At 42.0% G+C, this 27,792-nt stretch overlaps 1 protein-coding gene across 1 annotated transcript in view; it reads left to right on the forward strand.

Annotated features, from left to right (window-relative positions):
* The window catches only part of coch (coagulation factor C homolog, cochlin (Limulus polyphemus)), a 62,152-nt gene that overhangs the window by 16,500 nt on the left and 17,860 nt on the right, over positions 1-27,792 (forward strand). Inside the window, exons 5-7 of the mRNA XM_060828382.1 lie at positions 15,507-15,640; positions 16,371-16,433; positions 22,146-22,205. Of these exons, the coding sequence (XP_060684365.1) occupies positions 15,507-15,640; positions 16,371-16,433; positions 22,146-22,205 (257 nt within the window). The remainder of the gene's footprint in view (positions 1-15,506; positions 15,641-16,370; positions 16,434-22,145; positions 22,206-27,792) is intronic.

Consider the following 27,792-nt stretch of genomic DNA (forward strand, 5'->3'; position numbering starts at 1 on the left):
AGTGATGTTGCATTTGCAACTTTCCAATCTGCTGGGACCTTTTCACAATCAAGGGAAATTTGGAAAATTATACCCAAGCATCTGTATCTCTGTGGTCACTTCCATTCAAACCCTAAGATGCAGACCATGAGGCCAGAGCACTTGTCATCTTTTTATTAGATTGTGCGATTCTGGTAGTTTGTTTTTAGTGATTGCGACTGTTTTCAGATTTAAAATTCATTTCTCCCCTAACCCGTCTTTTTCTGATATTCTTGGGATGCTTTTCTTATGTCGTCTACTCTGGCAAAGAATCAGCACTAATTGCTGTTACTCCTTTTCTTCTAGAAGAGGAAATATACAAGTCTTTATACACTATCTTGTCTGTTTTTTGCCAGTTTTTCTCATGTTCCAGTATCTCTCTTTTTCGTTGCTGGTTTCCCAATCTTCTGGGCTATTACTAGTCCTTGCAACAACGTGCATCTTTTCTTTCAATTTAATATCATCCTTAACTTTCTCAAGGTACCCATGAAAGATGCATTCTTCTCATAGAGTCTTCCTTTCTCAATGCAACTTGGAGAATGGCCTATCAAATCCATCCACTAGTGACTTCTTTGAGATTTCTTGTCTCTGTTCAAACTAATTCTATTTCATAATCCTCCAGACCAAAATCATTTCTCAGTACTTTATTGATCATATTTTTGATAAAATAAGCTACCCCTTTTCTTTCTTTTCATGTCTTACTGAAATGACAAACACCCTCAGACATGCAGGTATTAGAACTGGTCTATTTGGAAATGTGCCTGAAAAGGTTATCATATATTTAGAATTACAGGGTTATTACAGCGCAGAGGGAGGTCATTTGTCCCTCTGTGCCTGCATTGGTTCTATTACCAAATATCAATCTCTTGCCTTTTCCTCATATCCCCGCACACTACCTTTATCTAAATCATCATCTAATACCCTCCCAAATGGTGTCAATTGAACGTTCTTCCACCATTTTCCAGTCACAACTTGCTGTGTGAAGAGCTTTTCTCATCACCCTTCTTTTGTTTGCACATCACTTTCAGTCTAAGTCCTCTCATTCTTTTTATTTTTATCAACAAATTCAGTTGTTTCTATTTGTGCTATCAATGCATTCATCTTGTGAATGCTGTGCACATTTGCATAAAGAGCCTTTCAGCCAGCATTTTTACCATTCTTCCCCACCAAACCTTGTTTCCTGGTGTTCTTTTTATGTTGGTGCGCTCTATCCACTCCATCATGCATGCATGACTATTACTCACATCATTACACTGCAGTATTGAATTGTCCTATCCCTTTCTCTTTCCAATTCCAACTTGCCAGTCTGGAAGGGTCCTGTTACAAAGGAGTTCATGGCCAATGTCACCTTTACATCATCAGTCTGCTCTGGGGCTGTAGGTCTGTCTGTAATTTCAATGAGCTCCTCACGAACAAAACTGAAATGTAGCTGAAGAGTCAGTACAGTTCTGAAGGAAACCATTGTGTCCATAATGCCTCTCTGTAGAACAATCCAGTCAGTCCTCTTCTCCTTTTCTATGGCATAGTCTATTTTCATCAAGTGTCTATTGAACATCCTTCTGAGCTCATTAATCATCTCTGCTTCCTGAACAGGCATTATTTCCAGGCTATTCCCACTCAGTGCATGAAAAGATTGTCCACACATTTCCCTCTAGCTTTTCCCAAAATCTTAGATCTATGTCCTCTAATCCTTGTACCAGCAACTAATGGGAACAGTTTTATTTTTGTCTAGCCTATCTAACCCCGTCACAATCTTGTACACCTCTCTCAGACCTTTCCTTAACTTTGTTTGCATCAAGCTAAAGAACCCCAGCTTCTCCAAATTAGCCTTGCATCTAAATGCCCTCATTCCTGGAACAATTATGGCACATTGCTGAACACCTTCTCAATGGCCTTCACATGATGGAACCTACTGAGAATCCATTCCCACCTCCTTGCTCCTCAAGCAGCTCATGCTCTTCCACTTATCCTTCTCGGCACGCTGCAGACGAGAGGGTTGGAAACTGCAGTACCCACCTGGACATGCAGCGTGAGTAGAGCCCTTAATTGCCTTAATTGAAAACTAAAGCCGTCAGGACTTGCCACACCAGTCCCTGCAAAAAAAATGTTAAGAACTGACTGTAATGTACAAGGACCTAAAGTATTTAGAAAAGTTAGAGAAAGAGAAAAGGGAAATGGGGTGGCAGTATGACGAGGGACAGAGAGACACATCAGGCTACAATAACCTGGTTCCAGGGCTCAAAGGAAGCTCCTGTGTGCATGGGTTGGGTACAGTGCTGCAGTGCTTGGGTTAGGAACAGAGCCTCTGTTGTGTTTGAAACGGGTGGGGTGGGTGGGGTATGCACGGTTACTATGGTTAGGTCAGAGGGTAGGGCTGCAGTGCTTAGATCAGGAGGCAGGACTACTGGGGCCAGGATCAGCACTGGGGCCAGTGATTGCTGTTCTCAAATCCTGGGTGGCAGTACTGATTAGGGAGCACTTTGTGGTGTCAAATAGGGCAGATGTCCTAGAGTGGGCAAGGACAGAAACCATTTGATTAAAGTTGTGAAGCAACAACGGTATTATCATACTATTAGGCATATTCAGTACAATATATTATTGGGTATACGCTGCATTTTATACTGGTGTGATTGAGAAACATTGTGCAGAGTCACTGCCACCAGTTCTTCTTGTTGTTATTAGTTTTCAACAAAAGAGAGGTTTGGCCTTGTTACAGAGTCACAGAGATGTAAAGTACAGAAACAGATCCTTCACTCAAACCCCTCCATGCTGACCAGATATCCTCAATTAATCTAGTCCCATTTGCCAGCATTTAGCCCACATCCCTCTCAACCCTTCCTAATCATATACCCAGCCAGATGCCTTTTAAATGCTGTAATTGTACCAGCCTCTACCACCTCCTCTCGGAGCTCATTCCACACACAAATGCATGAAAATGTTGCTCCCCTTTTAAATCTTTGCCCTCTCACTTTAAACTTATGCCCGCTAATTTTAGACTCCCCACCCCGGAGAAAAGAGTTTGTCGATTTATCCTATCCATGCCCCTCATGATTTTATCAACCTCTATAAGTTCACCCCTCAGCCTCCAACGGTCCAGGCAATGTTTATTGCCTATTCTTAACTGCCCACAATGTTGTGGGTCTGGAGTCATACGTAGGTCAGACCAGGTGAGGATGGCAATTTCCTTTCCTAAAGAGAAACCAGCTGAATTTTCCCAAAAATCCACTATGATTAATACATAATTTCTCTTGTGAGAGTTTAGGTGCATCTGAAAAATTAGTTCACATTACTGTTAGCAACATTGACTTAGCACTAGAGCAGGTAGTACAATGCACTGGTTAAGTCCTTGCACAAATAGTCTCATATTCTGATGGGAGGAGCTGATCTTGGGTTGTCAGTTAACCATTTTAGGAACTAATTGTCAATCCAACACAATAAGCCTCTGAGAATGGTGTTTAGTTTGTTGAGCACTGGCAGTGGTACTGGGAGAGAAGGGAACCACTCTGGAGGTGTAGGCTTCGCTTGAACTGTGCTGGGACCAATGGCCTAATGAATGGAATAACCAGAGCTGTAGAGTGGGCTTTGAAATAATTAGAGGGGGGAGGATATAGGAGAGGGAAATATAGATTTACAAAACATGAAAATATGGCAGCATTACAGGCAACTATTTGGATAACAGAGTTTCCAACATAAAGCGATAAATAGGATGTAGCAGAGGAAAATGGTAAAAAGGCAAAATTAATGACTCTTGAATGCTATAGTATTTGAAACAAAGTATACCAATTAACCATTCACGTACCACCCTCAGCATTAAAATGTTGCCCCCCTTTTAAATCTTACCCCTCTCACTTTAAACCCATGCCCTCTACTTTTGGACTCACCCACCATTAACTATACGATTACAGGTTAATAGGTATGACCTTATTGCTGTTACAAAGACATGGTCATAAGGAGATCAAAGCTGGAAACTAAATATTCAGGGATATGTGACTTTTCAAAAGGGCATGCAGAGATGAAAGAGTGATGGGATAGCATTGTTAGTGCTGGATGGAATTAGTATGATAGCAAGGAATCATGTTGGATCAGTAGATTGAGAATCCATATAGGTGGAGATAAGACATGAAAAAGGAATTTGGATTAGTAATGCTGGAAGAGCACAGCAGTTCAGACAGCATCAGAGGAGCAGTAAAATCGACGTTTCGGGCAAAAGTCCTTCATCAGAAATAAAGGCAGAGAGCCTGAAGTGTGGAGAGATAATTGAGAGGAGGATGGGGAGAAAGTAGCATAGAGTACAATAGGTGAGTGGGGGAGGGGATGAAGGTGATAGTTTGGAGGGGTTAGGGTGAAGTGGATAGATGGAAAAGGAGATAGGCAGGTAGGACAAGTCATGGGGACAGTGCTGAGCTGGAAGTTTGGAACTGGGGTGAGGTGGGGGGAAGGGGAAATGAGGAAACTGTTGAAGTTCACATTGATGCCCTGGAGTTGAAGTGTCCTGAGGCGGAAGCTGAGGTGTTCTTCCTCCAGGCGTCTGGTGGTGAGGGAGTGGCGGTGAAGGAGGCCCAGGACCTCCAAGCCCTCAGCAAAGTGGGAGGGGGAGTTGAAATGTTGGGCCACAGGGCAGTGTGGTTTATTGGTGCGGGTATCCCTGAGATGTTCCCTAAAGCGCTCTGCTAGGAGGCGCCCAGTCTCCCCAATGTAGAGGAGACCGTATCGGGAGCAACGGATCCAATAAATGATATTGGTGGTTATGCAGATAAAACTTTGATGGATGTGGAAGGTTCCTTTAGGGCCTTGGATGGAGGTGAGGGAGGATGTGTGGGCACAGGATTTGCAATTCCTGCGGTGGCAGGAGAAGGCGCCAGGATGGGAGGGTGGGCTGTAGTGGGGCATGGACCTGACCAGGTAGTCACGGAGGAAACAGTCTTTGTGGAAGGCGGAAAGGGGTGGGGAGGGAAATATATCCCTGGTGGTGGGGTCTTTTTGGAGGTGGCGGAAATGTCGGCAGATGATTTGGTTTATGCGAAGGTTGGTAGGGTGGAAGGTGAACACCAAGGGCATTCTATCCTTGTTATGGTTGGAGGGGGGGTCTAAGGGCGGAGGTGTGGGATGTGGACGAGATGCGTTGGAGGGCATCTTTAACCACGTGGGAAGGGAAATTGTGGTCTCTAAAGAAGGAGGCCATCTGATGTGTTCTATGGTAGAACTGGTCCTCCTGGGAGCAGATATGGTGGAGGCGGAGGAATTGGGAATACGGGATGGCATTTTTCCAGAAGTTAGCATGGGAAGAGGTGTAATCCAGATAGCTGTGGGAGTTGGTGGGTTTGTAAAAAATGTCGGTGTCAAGTCGGTTATCGTTAATGGAGATGGAGAGATCCAGGAAGGGGAGGGAGGTGTCAGGGATGGTCCAGGTAAATTTAAGGTCAGGGTGGAATGTGTTGGTGAAGTTGATGAATTGCTCAACCTCCTCGCGGGAGCACAAGGTGGCACCAATGCAGTCATCAATGTAGCGGAGGAAGTGGTGGGGAGTGGTGCCAGTGTAATTACGGAAGATCGGCTGTTCTATGTAGCCAACAAAGAGACAGGCATAGCTGGGGCCGATATGGTTGCCCATGGCTACCCCTTTGGTCTGGAGGAAGTGGGAGGATTCGAAGGAGAAATTGTTATGGGTGAGGACCAGTTCAGCCAAATGAATGAGAGTGTTGGTGGAAGGGTACTGTTGGGGAAGTCGGGAAAGGAACAAATGGAGGGCTTGGAGGCCCTGGTCATGGCGGATGGAGGTGTAGAGGGATTGGATATCCATGGTGAAGATGAGGCGTTGGAGGCCGGGAAAACGGAAGTCTTCGAGGAGGTGGAGGGCATGGGTGGTGTCTCAAAGTTTTATGTGCGGAGTTCCTGGGCTAGGGGGGAAAAGGACAGTGTCGAGGTAGGTAGAGATGAATTCAGTGGGGCAGGAGCATGCTGAGACAATGGGTCGGCCAGGGTGGTCAGGCTTGTGGATCTTGGGAAGGAGGTAGAACCGGGCAGTGCGGGGTTCCCGGACTATGAGTTTGGAAGCTGTGGGAGGGTGATCTCCTGAGGTGATGAGGTTCTGTATGGTCTGGGAGCTGATGATTTGGTGATGGGGGGTAGAGTCATGGTCGAGGGGGCAGTAGGAAGAGGTGTCCTCGAGTTGGCGTTTGGCTTCAGTGATGTAGAGGTCAGTGCGCCAGACTACCACTGCGCCCCCTTTATCTGCTGGCTTGATGGTGAGATCGGGATTGGAGCAGAGGGATTGGAGGGCTGCGCGTTGTGAGGGTGAGAGGTTGGAGTGGGGGAGGGGGGGTAGACAGGTTGAGGCGGTTAATGTCCCGGCGGCAGTTGGAGATGAAGAAGTTGAGGGCGAGTAATAGGCCAGCACGGGGTGTCCAGGTGGATGCAGTGTGTTGGAGGTGGGCGAAGGGGTCCTTGGAAGGTGGATGGGAGTCCTGATTGTGAAAGTAAGCTTGGAGGAGGAGGCGGTGGAAGAAGTGTTCGACGTGACGGCGTGTATTAAATTTATTGATGCGTGGGCGGAGGGGGATGAAGGTGAGTCCTTTGCTGAGGACTGATCATTCGTCCTCAGTGAGGGGGAGGTCTGGAGGGATGTTGAAAACTCGGCTAGGCTGGGAGTTGGGATGTGGTGTGGGTGTGGAGCTGGGAGTGGGGGCGGGGCCGTAACTGGAGTGGGTGTGGTGGTGGGGGGAATAGGGGTGGAGTCATGAGTGGGGTAGTGTTTCCCCTCAGAGTTCTGGGGGGGGCGGGGATGGTGATAGTGGGATCTGTGGGGGGTGTGAAAAAGGAAGAAGATACTCAGAGAAGTAGTCTATAGGCCCTCTAACAATAGCTATATGGTGGGACAAAGAGATCAGGAGGTAATGAGGGCATGTAACAAAGGGGGAGGTGATGACTTATTGGTATTATTGCTAGACTATTAATCCAGAAACTCAACTAATGTTCTGGGGACCTGGGTTCAAATCCTGCCAAGGCAGGCAGTGAAGTTTAAATTCAATAAAATACATCTGGAATTTAGAATGATGACTATGAAGCCACTGTCAATTGTTGGGAAAACCATCTGATTCACTAATATCCTTCAGGGAAGGAGACATGGTTACAGAAGATCAAAACTGGGAATTAAATATTTGGGGGTATGTGACTTTTCAAAAAGACATAGGAAAAAAAGAGTGGTTGGGGAGCACTTGGTAGTGCTGGATGGAATGAGCATAAAACCTTCTTTTGCTGGAAGCTCATGCCCAAAACGTCGATTTTCCTGCTTCTTGGATGCTGCCTTACCTGCTGCGCCTGTCCAGCAACACATTTTCAGCTACCCGTACATCATCGCCTGACTCCACCTTGCCTGTTTGTTTGATATTGAAACGCTTGTGTGTGCTTTCATTGATCTAGACATGAATAATACAATGCGCTCCAGGCCAGCATCTCACATTTGACCCTTCGTAAACTTGAGGCTTTCTCTGGTATCCGTGTCTTTACTCACAATAAGTCCCTCTCCCTTTGTTCACTGACCTATACTGGATCTCAATGAAACAATGCCTCAATTCAAAACTTGACATTCTTATTTTCAAAATCTTGGTCTTTACACACTATCTTCCCCCGTCTCTGTAATCTCCTCCAGCCCCACGTCCCTTTGAGATACGGGCACAAATTCTGACCTCTTCAGCATCTCTGGTTTTAACTGTTCCACTGTTGATGACTTGTGCCTTCACTTTTCTGAATGTCAGATCTGAAATTCCCTCCCTAAATCTCTCCTACCCCATTTCTGTCCGTGAAGAACAGTGGTGCCTAAACTAAACATTGCCACCTCCACTGGTGTCACTGAAACAGCGATGGCAGCTGTGGAGGGGAAATTTAGACGGGACAGACCAGGACTCACTGCCAGACAGCAGAGGAGCACTCGGTGAGCACAAAGCAGCCTTTAACCTTTGAAGCACTTTGAGTAGTGGGTGTTATGTGGGCCCGGGATATTTGTGCCATTGACTTGATGCAGGCCCTCACAGCAGGATAACTCAGCACAGCAAACAGAAACACGGCATTGTGCAGCTGACACCACAGCTTCAGTAACGACTTCAAATTTTCTCCTGTTCCTGCTCAACTTGGCCGATTTCACAGGGGTCTCCTCATCCTAACCCTAACCCTAACCTGTGGCTGCTGACCCTGCTTTGAAGGCCATTGCAAATTAGACTGGAAGTGGGGGAGGCAGAAGGGCTGAGTGCAATGGGCAGGATTTTATCAGTGCCATGCTCTTCTTGACATTAAAACTGAAATAATATGTACTGTCTTTCATAAGACCATAAGACATAGGAGCAGAAGTTAGGCCATTCAGCTCATCGAGTCTGCTTCACCATTCTGATGAGTTTCTCAACTCTATTCTCCTGCTTTCTCCCCAGAACCCTTGATCCCTTTCCTGTTTGACACAGGTATACAATTACATTTTAAAGTGCTGCTGGCAATTTGTGCAACTCCGCAGCTCCTTGGTGCCACCCACTGTCAGCTAACAATGCTGCAGTTATGGGCAGGCTCTTACGAAGCTTTCTGTTCAGCACGGAGGCTGTGTTTCACTGTCAGGACTCTGCAACCGAAACTTCCCACCAGGATCTGTCATGTCAGATCATCAAAGGCGAACAGCCCCATGATTCAGCACTGACTCCTTGAAGGTTCTCTTCCATTTATCAGGCAGGGAGCATCAGAAAACCCATCTTCCACAGAAATGACAAAGCTGCTGAATGTTACATGTCTCTGTGTCCAATTTTGATTTCTAACACCTTGGGGCTTTTTATTATGTTAAGGGTAAATTTGATGTCTGCCACAGCTGTGGTGGTAATGATCTTTCTGAAATGGGACTTAAACCCACAGCCTCTGACACAGACCCAAGTCCCAAACAATGAGCATAAGAATCTCAGTTGACACTTCAGTGCAGAGCTGAGGCCGCTCCACTGTCAATAGAGATGTTAAACCAATATCACATTTGGTGGATATAAAAGGCATTATCGTGAAAAGATCAAGGGAGTTATCACTGGCTGGTGTAGAGCCCCACATTAAAATCATCACACAGATTACCTGGCTGCTCTCACATTATTGTTTGCAGGATCTTGCTGTGATTGAAATAGTGACCGTGTTTCCCACATTGCACACATGACTACACTTTGAGACTACTGCATTAGCTGTAGAGGACTTGGAGCTGTCTGGTAATTGTGAAAGGTGCTGTCAAAATGCAAGTGCTTTTCTTTTATTAAAATACAAGTTGCTGTTGCTGTTGTAGCTGAGGTTCGAGAAAAAGGAGCAATACATTTCAGATTAAATGCGAGTGGTATAAAATCGACTCAGGGAAAGGCTGGGATCATACCAGGGCCTGAGCGATGTGCTCTCTGGTGAGATGTGTGCTAGAAGCAGATGAGAAACATGCACATCTTCACATCGAGGTCACCTTGCTTCATCTTTGTGCTTTTTACAAGCGATGTGGCGAGTTTCTCGCTAGACAATAATGAGTTGCCAACGGAAGGGATTATTGCTTGTTAAAAGCCTTGTCAATAGCACAACTCATCTCATTAATATTCAACTTCATATCTAACCAAAGGCATCAGACAGCGAGAGCATTTTACATGGGAAATCAGAGCAGCTAACTGGATAATTCAGCTCACCGCCTACTCCATGCTGTGTGGAACCAAACAGAATCTCAGGGCATGATTCACAGGCATCAGTCTGTATATAACCATTGACATCCAGCATCTGCCAACCCCTCACAGCCATAATGGCACCACTCTGTTCTACTTCAGGCTGTTTAGGAAGCAATACCTGCATTGGAGGGTGTACCAGCAACTCACATTGACAGGCTGCTCAGGGATACTTTGCACACAAAGGCATGCACCCAGTTCACACATTGGAACAGGTTGTATCTCAGGGTTGTTTGCTTGCTCTCTTAGTCTTTCCACACTTAGTTCCTAACTGTTTGCTGGTACAATCCCTGCCTTGCCATGTCATGCCAATTAAAGCAGTCACATAACCAGGCCTTACCTTGCTGCATAGCAATCCTCAGTAAAGGGAATGAGGATTTTGTGGCACAGCGGTGTGCTACAGCAATCTCACAGTTGCATTATGTGCCAGCTACTTCCACAACAAACACGTGGCAAGGGCAGCAAACAGGCGCCAATGAATCCAAGGCTTTGGGGAATGATCCTCACTGAAGTCCATGAAGGCACCCATCTGTCATTGAGACCTGACAGAATAGGTCAAGGGCAGCCTCTCAGAACAGTCCAGGAACAGGCCACATTGAGGCATCTGGACGGAGTGCTCTCAGGCAGAGGGTTTGTGCTCTGGGAGTGGATCATGGTCAGTCCTGTAGTTCCATATTTACCAGTTCAGGGGTTTATGACGAATGTGGTCGAGATATATACAGCCTCCAGTCAAGGGTCTCAACCAGGGAGATTGCTCATAGGAGTGAGCCACAATCATTCATCAGCTCCACCCGTAGAAATGAAGGGGAAAGGGGGAGTGAGGAAGGGCGGTCGTTGTTGGATAATGAGACTCGACAAGTTAGTCATCAAATCCGATGCCTGACCTGCTGTGCTTCTCTAGCACCATGCTCTCGACTCTGACCTTCAGCATCTGCAGTCCTCACCATCCCGACAGTGTGGAAACAGGCAATTCAGCCCATCGGCTCTGCACTAACCCTTCAAAGACCATGTAACCCTGCATTTCCCATGGCCAATCCACCTAGCCTGTACATCCCTGGACACTATGGACAATTTAGCATGGCCAATCCACCTCATCTGCATTCCTTTGGACAGTGGGAGGAAACTGGAGCACCAGGCAGAAATCCATGCAGTCACGGGGAGAATGTGCAAACTCCACACAGATAATCACCCGAAGGGGGAAATTGAACCTGGGTCCCTGGAGCTGCGAGGCAGTAGTGCTAACCACTGAGCTATTGTACTGCCTAGTGGTTGAAACTGAGAACTGCAGGCTGGGGGAGGTGGTTGGAGCAGCTGTAAAAGGGCAACAGCATCTGCAAATGGTGGGGGGCGCATGATAAAGCTTTGATGGGAATGGGGTCATGCAGGAAGGAAGGTCTTCAAGCTGGGATGGGGTAGCATATGACCAGTCCTGGCTACCAGGAAGGTGATGTGGATATTCAGCAACACATGAATGTGGAGGCTGCAACCCTCCAGTGAGGAGCACTCACTGTCACCTTCCATCATGCTGCAACTTGAAAATGTGCAACAGAGAAGAAAATGGCTGTGAGTACACTCGGAGTGGGCAAGGTCAGTGACTCAACCTGCGAGGGAAGAGGCTGCTGAACCCACTAAGGATGGGGCTTTTAAAAGAAAAGAACATTACAACAGACCCATAAACTGTTAGGATACAGCTCTGCATGATCCCTAATTCCTGGTCATCTTAGTCCATTGGCCCCTGGTTTGTAGCTCCCTGCTCCAGATTTCACTGACCAACTCATTCACAACAAATATTTTGGATACAGAGGATGAAACAGAACAGGGATTTGAGTGTACAAGGACAATAGGCATCAACAGCACCCATTGCCTTGTTCCTCTTGCTTCCAGATGACAAAAGAGGAAGTGCTGGGAAAGCTAAAAAGTCTAAAAATTGATACATGTCCTGGCCCCATTGGGCTACTTTCTAGACTTCTGAGGGAGGTGGCTGAGGAAATAGCAGAGGCATTGGTTGTCTTATTTCAAAAGTCACTAGAGTCATGGAAAGGCCTAGATGACTGGGAAATCATTGTTTTAAGCCCTTTGTTCAAGAAAGAATCAAGACAAAAGATGAAAAATTATAGGTTGATTAGCCTAACCTCAGTTGTTGGTAAAAATCTAGAATCCATCGTTAAGGATGAGATTTCTAAATTCTTGGAAGTGCAGGGTCAGATTAGAACAAGTCATCATGAATTTAGGAAGGGGAGGTCTTGCCTGACAAACCTGTCAGAATTCTTTGAAGAGGTAACCCAGTGCATGTCATCTACCTAAACTTCCAAAAGGTCTTTGATATAGTGCCTCATGGGATGCTACTGAGTAAGGGGAGGGTCCCTGGTGTTTGAGGTGAGCTACTGGCATGGATTGAGAATTGGCTGTCTGACAGAAGGCAGAGATTTAGGATAAAATGTTCTTTTTTGGAATGGCAGCCGGTGAAAAGTGGTGTCCCATATGGTTCAGCTGTTCACTTTATATATTAATGATCTGTATGAAGAGACTGAGGGCATTCTAGCGAAGTTCATTGATGATACAAGTTAGGTGGACAGGCAGGTAGTACCAAGGAGGTGGGGAGATTGCAGAAAGATTTAGACTGTTTAGGAGAGTGGTCCAGGAAATGGTTGATGAAATTCAACGTGAGCAAATGTGAGGTCTTGCACTTTGCAAAAAAGAATACAGGCATGGATTATTTTCTAAACTGTTAGGAAATTCATAAAGCCAAAATACAAAGGGATCTGGGAGTGCTAGCTCAGGATTCTAATAAGGTTAACTTGCAGGTTGAGTCGGTGATTAAGAAAGCAAATGTAATGTTGTCATTTATCTCAAGAGGGTTGGAATATAAAAGCAGCGGTGTGCTTCTGAGACTTTATAAAACTCTAGTTAGGCCCCATTTAGAATATTGCGTTCAATTTTGGGCCCCACATCTCAGGAAGGACATACTGGCACTGGAGCGTGTCCAGCAGAGATTCTCATGGATGATCCCTGGAATGGTAGGCCTAACATACGATGAAAGGCTGAGGATCCTGGGATTGTATTCATTATAGTTTAGAAGGTTGAGGGGAGATCTAATAGAAACCTATAAGACAATGCATGGCTTACAAATGGTGGACGTTGGGAAGTTGTATCTGTTAGGCGGGGAGACTAGACCTGTGGGCACATCCTTAGAATTAGAGGGGGTCAATTTAGAATGAAAATGAGGAGATATTTCTTCAGCCAAAGAATGGTGGGCAGTGGAGGCCGGGACATTAAATGTGTTCAAGGCAAATATTGATAAATTCTTGATCTCGCAAGGAATTAAGAGCTACGGGTAGAGTGCAGCTAGGTGGAGTTGAAATGTCTATCAGCCATGATTAAATGGCAGAATGGACTTGATGGGCCAAATGGCCTTGCTTCCACTCCTATGTCTTATGATCTTATGGCTGTCAGCACAGATCTCCATCCATGAAACCCTGTCTGTGACCAACCATGAAGTGATGTCTGATGCTGTGACCAAGACATTTGGATTTACTCAGAGAGACTAATAACCAGGCATAAGGTTAAATCAATGATATACAAAAGTGCAAATGTCAACTAAAATCCGATGTTGCTCTTGCTATCAAAGTGCCCTCAATAGGTTTCACCCTCCTATCCCTCCCATTACATATACTCCCTGGTTCAACAGCTGAGATGGAGGGGCCACGCTGACCCTGAGCTGGTGGGGGCCGCGCTGACCCTGAGCTGGTGGGAGTTGCAAAGATGCATCCTCTGAGGCCTTGGTACAACCACCCTCAGAGATTGAGGTGGCTTCTGGGGCAGCCAGACATTTCTCTGCAGAGGCCATCATGATATTGGAAGTACCTGCAGAATATGAGAGTGAAAGTGTCATGGCCAATGGTTAGAAATTGTGTGAAATGAATGATGCTGACAGTGGAGTTACTTTGAAAGTTGCAGTGGATTGAGGAATGGTACTAACTCAGTTGGCAGGACATGGATATCTCAACACCTCGGGAGGAGCAGTCATTGTCCTTCCCTGTAAGGGTTCAGATTCTCGTAGGAAGGGAGGAACCTAATGTTGGGCACCCCTCAATGTGTTGTCTCACTGAACAAGAAGGATCTGAGGAAGGGCCACTGGACCCGAAACACTAACTCTACTTCTCTTCACAGATGCTGGCAGACCTGCTGAGATTTTCCAGCAATTTCTGTTTTTTGTTTCTGATTTTCAGCATCTGCAGTTCTTTGCTTTTTTTGTGTGTGGCCTCGCTGTGCCCTGTTATGGGTAACTAGCCAATGAGAGAAAGGAGGGATTGAGTGAGATCAGCATGGGCAGGAGAGCTGTCATGCTTTGGCAGAGGTGGGCAGGCTGAGTGACGGTGTGAGAAAGCAGCACAGAAACTACACAGGCTAGTGGTGTGGGAGATTGCGGAGGGTGAGAGGAGGTGTGGGAAGGTGTAGCAGACACATGTGAGAATGGAAAGCATGTGCCTTTGTGGAAGGTTGGTATAGAAGCAGTGAGTGTGAGGTAGCAGAAGAAACAGTGCAGCATTCACTCTAGTGGAGCAAAGACAGTCATTTGACCTTCTTACTGCACTGCTGGGCATTCCTCCAAATTCTCACGATGGCACTGACCTGGGTGGTGAGCTTGGACCAGGCTGGCAGGGTCCAGTGGCACGTCCATCTCTGGCAATCCCCTAGGAAGAGCACAACCCTCCTTTGTCCCACCCCCGCACCCCGGACCTTCCAGGTCCCTGCTGGAGAATCACAACACCAGCATCCCCTTCTTCGATATCTTAACAAACAATCTGAGTGAGCAGGACAGTTTCAGCTTGCAACATCCTTTTAAAGATGGCACAAGCACAAAGGATGTGTCGGTCCCTCAGCGGATATATGTTAAGTGGTGAGTTGTTCCAGCAATGGTGTGTTAAGACAGGGCCAGAATCAGATAAAATGGGTGCCTTGGAGTGGGGTAGGTAGTTAATGAGGCATTTAGTAAAATACAGCAAGAGAATTCCCTAGGCCTCGCCACAGAATTCATTTAGTGGATTCACCACTAAAGCAGTAATCATGCCAATATTCAAGATTAGGGTGGAAAATGGAACAGAGTGGGTATATGTGATTAAAACATTTATCTCGTATGCAAGATTTCTCCTGACATGACCTAATTGGAAGAATGAACAATTGCAGTATTGTAACTTTTATTTGTTCCTGTGCATGACATATTTCGCTATTAACATCATATCTCCATTTACTTCTGTGAATTGAACACTGTATGGATTTTGGAAAATGAAAAACATGACAGAAAGTTTCAAAATCTAAATCAGTCAGTAATTTCAAATATTTCTCCTCATTGTGGGGTTACCCTTTTTTATTTAATTGGGACCCCTAAAAATAATAGCCATCTCATTTTTATCATGAGCAATGGGGTTTCTGTAAAACTGTTTGCTAAGCTTGGGATTTCCACATTGTAACCATGTAAGGAGTAATGCTTTAGTAATACAACACATTCAAATGTTTTTTTTCTGAAAGCTAAATACTAATTATTAGATACTGTCAATGACATGTTCCAAACTAATGTTTGGATGCTATTTCAATTCATGATATTGTAACTAAATTAATAAAATTGTGTATCTATATAGTCTCAAGGTGCCTAACAGCTTACGAATTACTTAGTCACTTTTGTAAATGACAGCTAACCTACACTTATGGGGACTTTTTCCCAAATGAAGTGCTAAAGATTTAATTTTATCCAGCTGCATTGTTTTTTCTTGTGGTTTCTTCCAGTGGTGTGATTAACACTCTGGGAGGAGGTGTTCGTCTTCAGAAACTACGAGGACAGAAAAATTATCAATCCTCTACTGCGAATGGGATAAATTCGTTGCCACTTACTCGATGGATGAGCTCCTTTTCAGTCTCCAGTGAGCAGCCCTTTATTATCCTCAAAACTTTCAAATTGTAAATAAACAAATGAGAGTGAAAATTTAATTACAAAAACACAAGTTGTGGAAATGTGAACAGAGTAAATGTTTCCTTTCTCTGTAATTAACTGCCTGCTAATTAAACTATACATTTTTATTGCAAATTTTCTGCAAGCACAATTTTATTAACATTCATTAAATGTGGGGAAAAGATGAATTAATTAGAAATGGCTTATATACTCTGGCAAAATGTAAACTCCAGAGGTACATTTTGAAAAGTTGAACAGTGCTGCTATCACCAGAGTAAATTAACTGACTGCTCAGCAATAGCTATCTGTGGGTTTGATTAAAGCATTGTGGAATATGTTAGCATTGTGTCAGCAGTCATAAAGGCTGCAGTTAAAAATATTTCCCATAGTTTTATAATGCAAGGACCTGGGAATGCAAATTTAAGGTCTGGAAAGAGATGCAGGGAAATGTTACAAAAAACATTTCTATGCAGTAAGTGGCAATAACCTGGAATTTGCTCCCATGAGAATGCTTTCAAAAGAAGGTTAGATGGACATTGAGGAAGATTAACCTGCACAGGAAAGGCTGTCGATTCGGAGAGTGGGACTGTCTAGATTGCTCTGACGAAAGTAAGAATGAGATCCATAGGTCAATTAATCTACTGTTATTCATTCTATTACTCTTAATTTGCTTGAAATCTTAACATTAATGTCTTCTGCAGAAATTGGAAGGAAAGCGCTCGAAGTATCTGGACCACCAAAAGCAACAATTATCCCAATGGCTGGTTTGTATTGTTTAGTGGGAAATCCCAACATACTGTATGTTGCCGAAATAGATTGAAATTCAATGCATTAAATCTGACAATGCCAATTTCACTTTACAAGATATAAATCAATTTTGTTTAATTTTCCTAGTATATTTGGTTTTTAATTCCTATTTTGAGTGGGTAAAAAACCCCAAACCTAATATCAACTTGCCTAATAGCGTGTTTCTTTTAATATTTGATTACTTCACCTTAATCATCATAAGTAGTATTACATCACCAGTTGCAGACTGGCAATTAAATGAATGGTAATATTTAGAGAAAGAAGACGAGGTGTTTTCTGCAAAATGATTAATCTGAGTCTTTGTAGTTTGAATTTTAACTTTTCCTAAATGGTGGTTATAGTAAAATGAGACTTATTGAACATTATCAGGTTTTCTTCAAGGTAATGATATACAAAGGATTGTCAGAGAAGGCATTCTCTGGAACCTTACAGATTCAGGATCCAGTTCCATTTGACCTGACTTCATGACACAGCTTGTTATGCTCAACAGCCAGTTACTCTTCATTCTACATACCCCACCCACTGCACCTCCGCAACATATAATGTTATGGGCCAAATCAAACCCCCTCAAAATATATGAAGAAGGTAGCCTAGACCCTAACATTTTCTTATTTTAAAGACAAGTGCCAAGTGTGGTGTTCGATTGGTTAAACTAACAGTTTTGAAGAAAAACACACTTAATTCCTACACTACAGTTAAAATGCAACAAAAGAAATTGGAATAACAACTCAACTGGAAAACATAACAGAATACTAGATTAACTACTAAACAGTAACTGTTCCAATATAATGACATTCCATAAACACACTCTTGACAAAGACAAATGCAGTAAAATAAATTGTCTCATATGCAATTAGTATAATTAGTAAAGCCAAAGTACAAAGGGATTTGGGAGTGCTAGTCGAGGATTCTCTAAAGGTAAACATGCAGGTTGAGTCCGTGATTAAGAAAGCAAATGCAATGTTGTCACTTATCTCAAGAGGGTTGGAATATAAAAGCACCGTTGTGCTACTGAGACTTTATAAAGCTCTGGTTAGGCCCCATTTGGAGTATTGTGTCCAGTTTTAGTCCCCACACCTCAGGAAGGACATACTGGCACTGGAACGTGTCCAGCGGAGATTCACACGGATGATCCCTGGAATGGTAGGTCTAACATATGAGGAACAGCTGAGGATCCTGGGATTGTATTCTTTGGAGTTTTGAAGATTTTGGGGAGACTTAATAGAGACGTACAAGATAATACATGGCTTGGAAAGGGTGGACACTAGGAAATTGTTTCCATTAGGCGAGGAGACTAGGACCCGTGGACACAGCCTTAGAATTAGAGGGAGTCAATTCAGAACAGAAATGCAGAGACATTTCTTCAGCCAGAGGGTGGTGGGCCTGTGGAATTCATTGCCACGGAGTGCAGTGGAGGCCGGGACGCTAAATGTCTTCAAGGCAGAGATTGATAGATTCTTGTTGTCTCGAGGAATTAAGGGCTACGGGGAGAATGCTGGTAAGTGGAGTTGAAATGCCCATCAGTCATGATTGAATGGTGGAGTATTCTCGATGGGCCGAGTGGTCTTACTTCCACTCCTATGTCTTATGGTCTTATGGTCTTAATTTACCATGCTAGTCTTCTGTAAACTTAAGCAAAGATTTCTGTTCTTTTTGAAACAAAAGATTTTCACTCATAAATTGGAGAAGCAAGATTTCCTCAATGGTTTCCATAGTGATTTTGGAACTTTGAATATTGCTGCAAAAGAGGACCTTCCCTACGTCAATGTATCCCTTTATTTTTTTTCAGTTGTATGAGAATACTATCTGTCTCTGACAAGGAGTTTTGAAAAGCTTCTGTAATTTTTTTCATTCTCCAAGGCATGATTGCATTGTGAGACTGCTGGGTATTTAAATCAGCAATCTCTTTGAGGCAGTTTTGTTTAACCCAATTAAACTTCTAATGCACATGTTCTGCAGTTATTCTTAGATTAAAAGTATAGTTAGCCTTTACTCCATGGTGATTGTTACAGTCTTTTTCCTGATCATTTTACAAATGTAAACATCTAGTCAATATCTTCAGAAGCAGATAGTCCTACCTATGACCTGAATCTTGCATCTTTATTATCTGTCACAGTTGAGTTAGCCTACTCTAGATTTAACAGTTAATTTAAAATCAAAATTGGATAAACTCCAAACACATGTAGTGATGAAAAAATATGTAGAATGTCTATAACATTCTCCTGTCATCTGAAGTGATGGAAAATACTACATTGCCAGACCAGAATGTCGGGCAAAACTATTACCTGGAATTGTTTACAGGTAGGAATATGAAGCAAAAAGGTAAAATTCAAGGTTGATGCTTCAAGTAACACATTTGTTCTTTTCAAAACCTCTCTTGGTAAACCTTTATGATAAGTACGAGTTTCATTTCTTGGGATTGTTGTTGCATGTCCCTTCACAGAAAGGTGTTTGGGATTCAGTTATGTTGAAGTGATTTTTAAAAACAAGGCAGGTTCATGCAGATTTAAAGAGAAACTAGAGTCTGCAGGCCTTCTGGGTATGTTCTGAAATCAGCTGAATCAGCTTGTGGAATTGGCAATCGGTATTATGAGGAACACTTCCTTCTCCTTTTAATTGAGGAGTTATTTTACATTCAGGCTTTTTTTTAAATAAGGGAAATAGCCCATACAATTAAAGGTGACTGAGAAGATTTCTATTGTTGCCTGTGAAGCACTTCAGTTAATCACAGCTCAGAAATAATTACTGCACACAATGCAGTGTTCTTGTGTAATTGTATTTGTCTAGAGGTGCAGAAACCTTGCTTGAGCAGAAACAATCAATTCAGAATTATTGCCAGAGTACAAAAACATAGTGGTTGCTGGAAACAAATGGCTTATCTGTAGATTTCTAAATTTATGAATTTAGTTTCAATAATCCAATAAAAGTGGAAAAATTCTAATTATATTGATCTGAAAAGATTGGCAATATCTGTACCATTTTCACGACCAACTATCAAAATAAAATATGTGAAAGACGTAATCACATTTACCATTATTTCCGTACAAATATTTTAACTAATAGCAATTTGAACTTTAAGAACACTTTTCTATTGCTTTGATTTTGAATGAATATTGTCCTGCCTTGGACACTAACTACTGTAATATCTTAATCAGCTGTTCCACCGGAGTGTATCTCTCCTGCTACCACACTAGTACAGGAAGGGGGTCCGTGACATTGCATTATTGATGTGTATCTAGATCAGGAAGTTGGCACCCACTCTGCTATGGCCTTGACTCACACAGCACTAACAAGAAAGATTTCGAGATGTCACAGACCAAAACCAGGTTGCATTAGATTCCTGCCCCTTTCCCACACGTTCTCTTACACAGTATTAACATCTACACAGTTATAGGTAAAAAGATTCAACAAATGGAACAGTTCCAGCATGGAATTTGTCTTCCTTTTGGCTTTTACTCCGGTTTCCAAGGAGTTAATTATTTCAACTCTGAAACTGTTAGACATTCTGAGACCTGGACCCCTTGCTCCCAGAAATTATCTGTTCAGTCAGCAGCACTCTATTGTGTTTGTAGTGATGTGGTCCTGAAACAGTCAAATTCTACAACTCTGTATTTTGGCTTTAAACATAGCCATCACAGTGCCTTCAGAATCATTTTTTTTTATGATCAATCTGCTTCACCCACCAGTGAATTGGAGTAATTTACAATTGAAATTGGTATACTTGAGTTAGAATAATAGACATCTTGGCATTTTACCTTAGAGAGCCTTCAGATTTAAGAAACATTCACTCAGGTATCCATGAATTACCTGAACAGTCAGATTGGGGAAAGAAACCAAACATGGATGAGGGAAAACTCAAGAAGGTCCAACCCAACTGATGACCATTTGTAAAGATCTCAGTGTCTTAAGATTTTTGCTTAGTTTTTGACATTTCAGATAAAATTTCCACTCCAAGAACAAGCAATGCTTCAAAGCTGTGCAGATTTATGAATTACATAAGAAAGGAATACTTCATAATTAGATTTATCTTTCACAAATTGGAGCTACGCCATTCCCCTGCAAAACTTGTGAATAGAGCAAACGCTTTAGTTCAATCAACCCAGGACCACAATTGCTTTTGCAACTGTACCTCAACATCCTGCCTATTTCCAAAATTTTACTCCAGCAGTGAAACTTCACACATATGACTTCTATACTTTTCCACACAAAATCCTCTCGGCTAGGTAAGAAAATGCTGCTTCTATCTCAGGTCAGACCAGAAGCTGCCCACTTATCTTTCCACGAATTCTCCGCCTGGATGTTTGAGGCAAGAGTCTTCACAACAGAAGCACTCCAGCAAACCATGCAGATAGTAGTCCCAGAAACCATATCCCCATCCCCAACCCAAATCCTCACTTTTCTGTAGTATTACATGTTGAAAAGTTATAAAGCCACCTTAACGGCTAATGAAAAAAGGTAAGTGTGCAAGGTAAGTGAGGAGGTAGGGTGGCAAATGGGTGAAGGGTTCAGTCACTAAGTGGGTGGGAGGGGGTTTTCAGTGACAGGTAAGTGAGTGAGAGAATAGTTTGGGTCCACTTGGGTGTTTGATGAGGGTGGGCAGTTGGACTGAGTGCCCATGTTGTGGGATGGGGAAAAGAGAAACAGCTGGCCAGAAAGGCCAGGCAGGTATGTGGGATGGAGTGGAGATGTGGAGTAGGTCCATCAGAGTAATGGGGGTGGGGTGGGGGTGGGGGGAGGTGTGGTGGTTTTATAGTTACCTAGGGTCTAGAACAGATTTAATGCCTCTGACTTTACCTGGCTAAGTGTGGTAGAACCATCCAATCAAAGTCTCAGAACTGTTTTTTTTCTTTTGGAGGGTCCAGGCACTAGGCAATAGCCCAATGGAAGTCCTAACTCCCCAGGTAATTACTGCATAGTTAGTGGATCAGGACATCTGCAAGATCTTGAACACATCTTTCAGGGTACATTCACTGTCCAACTAACAAGAAGATCAGGCTAATGTCCCTGTTTGACATTTCATCCCTTATATATGTGGAACACAAAATTCCTTCCAAAGATTTCAGCATCAAATTTCTAATTACAGGCATTATGTCATCGAATATGTTCTTCCAATATAATGCTTTCTGTACCCAGAAAATATAGGTGAACTGCACAAGACATCAGACTTTATTACAATTGTTTCAGTTTGCACTTGGTTTCGAAGTATATACACTTCAAGGGGCACTGCTTTTCAAAAGGAATTTCACTCATGGTAAAACCACTTAGTCTCAGAATTAATTACTTAATTTGAGATTGCATGATCATCTGCATCCATTTCTTTTAATTTCAGACCATATGATAACGCAATTGTCTGTCAAAGTCTAATTACTGATACAGAGAAAGACAAAGTAGATTAGAGGGGGGTTCAGAGAGGATCAGTTTGAGGTGTGCTTCTGAACAATGTTCATATAATTGAAAATGCAAATGATTCAGTTCTCAATTATCTTCCTTATTGTATAGTTCTGATATTTTTAACAAGCTTTCTGAAAAATGCTCCATTTTCTTACAAACAACCTTCTCCCCTTCTTAGTTTTAATAATGTAATGTCATAGACTGTTTGTGCACAGATCAAAATAAAATGCATAAAAAACAAATGTGAACTAATATTTTTCATTATTTAAATACTGCAGCAAAACCAACCAAGAAAAAAGCTGCAAAATCAGGAAAAAAGAATTCAAAAGTGAACAAGGGTAAGGGTTCTTCCATGTTATGATGAAAATTTATCAAATATTATTATTTGGAATTGTGGGCTCTATGGTATGGTTAAATGAGTTTTTGGTTTCCAGTGCTGTGAAGGTCTGATCTTTTTTTATTTAAGAAGGGGTCAGAAAGTCATTTGGAACAGTGATCTAATTATCGCCCTTTCAAGAATTCATGTGATATAATTGAAATGACTCAACAAACTACTGGTGAGATAATTGCTGCTTTTTGTTGGCTTCTTTTTTTTTACCACAAAAGGGGAGGCCAGGGACCAAAGTAGATTAAGTTTCAAAGAAAATGTCTGTAACAACAGAAGGGCAATTTAGTTTGTTGAAGTCTTCAGACCAATACAGTTGGAAGGAAGTTTTAAGCTGCTTTTAGCAGCCTCGAAATAGTCCTAGTCAGAGATCATTCTGCATGTCTCAGGATAGACAGAGAGAATCACACGTTGGTGAGTTACATGAGGGAACATGCAGAAAAGCACTCAACGGAAATATTTACAGCCACGTCAATTAAATATGAAGCTTTAAAGTGAAGTTAGAAGAGATACTTGAATGGAGTCGAGTGTAAAAGGTATAGCTGGAAAAAGGGTTACATCTTCCTTGATGCTGTTCATAAGAATTTTCCAAATCATCTTGTATATACATAGCATTTTTTTCTCTTGTGTAATAAGTTAATGTTCTTTTGTTAAAAGTGCACTGATAGTCTTGTGTGAATATGTTAAAAGACATGGCCACCACAATAGCCAAATTTCAGAAATAAATCTTAAAGTCTATCAAACTAGGTTTCATGATGAAATCTGACTTGTCCAATATCACCAGCTGGGATCACAATAAAACTGGGAGCTTTTCAGGATAGACATCTATTGACTGTAAGAGAGATCTGTGATTCTCTAAAGTAAAGTAGGTGGAGATACTGGACATTAGGAAAGAAACAAGGGTTGTGATATATTATATTACAGATTGAAATTTTGACAGTAGAAATTATGAATACTTTTCTGGAAGTACAAGTCTTAACAATGGACTATTTGAAACCTTTGACTAATGCTTTATTGAGTGCATTAGTGGATAAATTGGAGGTAGAAATAAAAGCAGGATGTGTCAATATCGAGTTGCTTAAAATGATTGCCAAGTACTTAGAATTAAAAGGATGGAAAGCTGAAATGATACCTAGGAAGATAAAACACACATAGAGTGTCTCAGTAGGTCCAGCCATGAATAAGGATAGCAGATGGTCAGAAACAGCCTGCAGACTATGAAGCTGTTAAAAGAACAATACTCACTGCTGACTAGTTTGTCTTTAAAGTTTAGCAATTAAAATTTAGGACTACATCAAAATAACCTGATGAAACATTTTCAGAATTTGCAAGGGAAATATAAATGTATGGGATCAGTGAAGGTGGAGAAAAGTTTTGAGAGTATGAGAGAAATCATAAGTATGGAAAAATTCTATAATAATATGCCAGCAACATCCAAGGAATTTGAGCATTGCATGTCAAAAAGCCAAGAAGCAGCAGTTCTGCCAGATCCTGACATACTTCGCTCAGTTACAGGTGGGTAGATGGTCAACTGGGAAGCGGTAAAGAAATTTGAGAAACAGAAATTGGAAGAATGGCAACGCTAATCATTTTAGGAAACAAATGATGAGATGCCGAAAAAATAAAGGTGGAAAACTAGAACCATACAAAGTGATACAATGAAATTAGTATGCTTTCATGTAATAAGGCTAGACATACTAAAACTACTTATTTGAAATTAAATGGGCGATCCAATTCCTTGAATAGAAATACCTAAGAAATCCTTAGAGAAAAGTGCAATATTGTAAAACTGTAGTAGTGATATCATTAGAACAAGTTTCCTCAGAACCTACTGGAAATGGAGAGTTATGGGCGGCACAGTGGTTAGCACTACTGCCTCATAGCGCCAGAGACCCGGGTTCAATTCCCGCTTCAGGCGACTGACTGTGTGGAGTTTGCACATTCTCCCTGTGTCTGCGTGGGTTTCCTCTGGGTGCTCTGGTTTCCTCCCACAGAAAGATGTGCAGGTTAGGTGAATTGACCATGCTAAATTGCCTGTAGTGTTAGGGGCAGGGGTAAATGTAGGGTGGGTTGCTCTTCGACGGGTCGGTGTGGACTTGTTGTTTCCACACTGTAAGTAATCTAAACAAAAATCTAAATCCAGGTAGTCGAGCAATTTCTGAGTGAGAGATATTTCATTTTTCTAAATAAAAAGATAAATCCATAAAGTTATTGGGAGACACTGGGGCAAGTCAGTCTAATGAAGGAAAATAACATTAATTGGCTGCATCATATCCCATTACATAGAGTGACTTGATAAATGAGAATTAAATAGATTGAAAAGAGTGAGTGAGGAGAGCACCCTGTGACAGACAGTCTACATCACTGAGAGGACAGGGTGAGAACACTCTCAGATAAGCACACTGACCAGGAGTGGACTTGAGTCAAATTGAAGATATAAGTAAAAATAAGATTTTTCTAGTCCGTAATTAGGTTGGAGTAAGGGTAAAATAAAAGAAAGGGAAAACCCGGGCAGATATAAAAAAAATACCTAAAGGGTTCCTTTAAATATACAAAGAGCATGAAATCAACTCAGTAAAGAGTTGGGCCCATTAGGAATCACTGAGGTCATCTGAATGCACACCTGGAAATGTAGGCATAGTCCATAATGCATACTTTGCATCAATCTTCACAATGGTAAAGAACAATGCAGATATAGGCATCAGAGTGGAGGACTGTAAAATACAGGAAAAAAATAACATAGAGAAAGAGTGGGGAGGGAGGGTGGTGCACTAGCAGACTTGTCAGTCTTAAAAGTTGATGAATCTGTAGGCCCAGGTGAGATGTATCCCTGGAATCGAGAGAGCAAGGGAGGAAGCACCAGGCACCCAGTTTCTGAAACTGGAAATCTGTTTCCAGTGGAGTTCTGCCAGGCTCTGTGTTGGTGTCCTTGCAGTTTGTTGTGTACATTAATGCGATTTAAACTTAAATATAGGGGGTATAATCAAGAAGTTTGCAGATGATATGAAAAATTGTAGCATGGTAAATTTTAAGGAGATAGAAACTGCCGGAGAATATCAACAGATTGGTCAGTCGGGCCGTGTGTTGGCAAATTGAAATGACCCTGCAATAGTGTGAGATAATGCACTTGATGAGGGTTAACGAGGTAAGGAATCACACTGCAAATATGTTGAAGATCAGAAGATCTACAGATCCTTGAAGGTAACAGGGCAGATCAGTAAAGTGGTTAAGAATTCATGTGGAATAGTGGCCAAGGCATGGAAAAATAAGAATATGGAGTTTATGTTGGAACTGTATAAAATATTGGTTATTCCATGACCACAGTATTGCGTACAGTTCTGATCATCACAATATAGGAAGGATCTGATCGCACCAGAGAGTGCAGAGGAGATTTACCAGGATGCTACATGGACTGGAAGGTCCGGACTTTGAGGAAAGATTGGATAGGCTGGCGTTGTTTTCTTTGGAGTAACAAAGTTAGATCAAGAACTTCATGGAGGTGTGTAAAACTATGAGAAGCCTTGATATAGGGGGGGTGGTGGTGGTGGTTGCGGCAGCGGGTTAGGGAGGCACTTATAATAGAAGGGCCAGTAAACCGGGAAGATAGATTTAAGGTAAGAAGTATAAGGCCAAGAGGAGAGTTAAAAACAAGTTTTTTTTCCACTCACGGTGGGAATCACTGCCTGAAATGGTTTCTGAGTCAGAAAACTCTTAATATTTAATATTTAAGCAGTATTTAGATATTCACTGGTGTTGCAATAGTTTCCATGGGTGAAAAGCTGGAAATGGGATATGTATTCAGATTTTTGTTGACCGGTACAGATATGATGGGCAGCACAGCCTCTTTCTGTGCTGTAAACATCTGTGAGTCTAAGTTGTGGTTGAAGTCATGGAAGAAATCTCTACAGAAGGAATAGATTTTATCGTAAGGAAAGGCTTGGCTGGGTCAAAAATGTTGACTTAATTGTGAGAAGGTAACAATGATTAGAAGTGACAGAAAGTGAGATGCTAAAGGAGGAACATTCTGGATTGATCCCACACTGTGTTTTGTCTAGATCTCACGTTCAAATAATTGAACAGGAAGAGAAGGAGACTAAGTATAAGGGAGATGATTTGGAAATTCAGGAAATTCAAAAATCACTATTTTTGAATACTTAAGTAAAAAAAGATGACAAGAAAGAGGCTGGCATGTTTAGAATATCTGCGTTAATTTAAATGCAGTAGTTACAGCTGGAAATGAGAGACCTTTATCTAACAGCCTACCCTGAAACTGAATCAAATCAATATCTAGGTGTTATTATTTAAATGAAAAGGTGTTAAATGAGGAAAGGGAGACCACCTCAAGAACCAGATAATAAGGAATGGATAGTAGACTCGTTTGAGTTTCCTAATGAATTTTTAGGAGTGGCTCCCAAAATTCCAGTGACATGTCACTTGGATATTAGAAAACACAGACTAAGTATTTTTATTGGCCAGGATTACATAATGATGGAATTAAATTTTGCCAAAAATGCCACACATATTAGATCATGAGCACACAAAGTGGTGGACGAAGGTACAGTTACAACATTTAAAAGATATTTGGATAAGTTCATGTATAGGAAACGTTTGGAGGGATAGGGGCCAAGTGCAGGCAGGTGGGACTAGTTTAGTTTTGGAACAAGATTGGCATTGACTAGTTGGACCTGTTTCCAAGCTGTACAAATCTATGACTCTATGAGGAAACCACAACTATCAATTAAACCTGCACTTTCAATTCCGATACCAGGGCTTTAAAACAAAACTATTTAACAAGGTCTTGCATCAAAAACCAGAAATGGGAATCAGTGCTCTTTTAACGGTTATAGATGTTTCAACAAAATTTCCTGAGACAGTGCCTTTGGGCAAAATTTCGGCAAAAGTGGTAAGCAAAGAGTTTAGTCCAGTTTTTGTTTACAAAGTATGGATTACACAAAGAAATAAAATCAGACAAAGCTCCAAATTTTATGCCACAAAAACAAGTAATCAATTTTATAATGATTGGGATAAAGGAATTGCCTTGTTACTGTTTGACTTTAGAGATATCTTGAATGCATCCGCAAGATCAAATTCTTTTGAACTCATGTATGGAAATATGGTGAGAGACCTCCTTAATTAATTAATCAAAAAAAAAAGTTTATAAACCAAAGCTCAGAGACTGCAGTTTTGACCTTTGTGCCGCATTTCTGAGAGAAACTGATCAAAGCGTATGAGTTGGCCAAACAATATTTTTTAAATGTTCAACAAGCAATGAAAACTAAATCAAATAGAGATGTCATAGATCAGTACCTTGTCGCTGGAGTACAGGTGTTAGTACTGACATCTGTCACTGGGGAACCATTAAAAACAAGGTTCACTGGATCTTAGTGAATCAAAATAATCTCAATGATATGAGTTAAATAATTCATGAGTACTCTGGACAGGAGAAAAAAATCAGTGTGACATGTTAATACATTAAGTAAGATTGATGGAGAGATGGACTGGGAAGAATTGTACTTAAGGTGGTAAAAGGAACAGGGAAT

This window comes from Hemiscyllium ocellatum, chromosome 8 (assembly GCF_020745735.1).
Source record: "Hemiscyllium ocellatum isolate sHemOce1 chromosome 8, sHemOce1.pat.X.cur, whole genome shotgun sequence".
NCBI lineage: Eukaryota > Metazoa > Chordata > Chondrichthyes > Orectolobiformes > Hemiscylliidae > Hemiscyllium > Hemiscyllium ocellatum.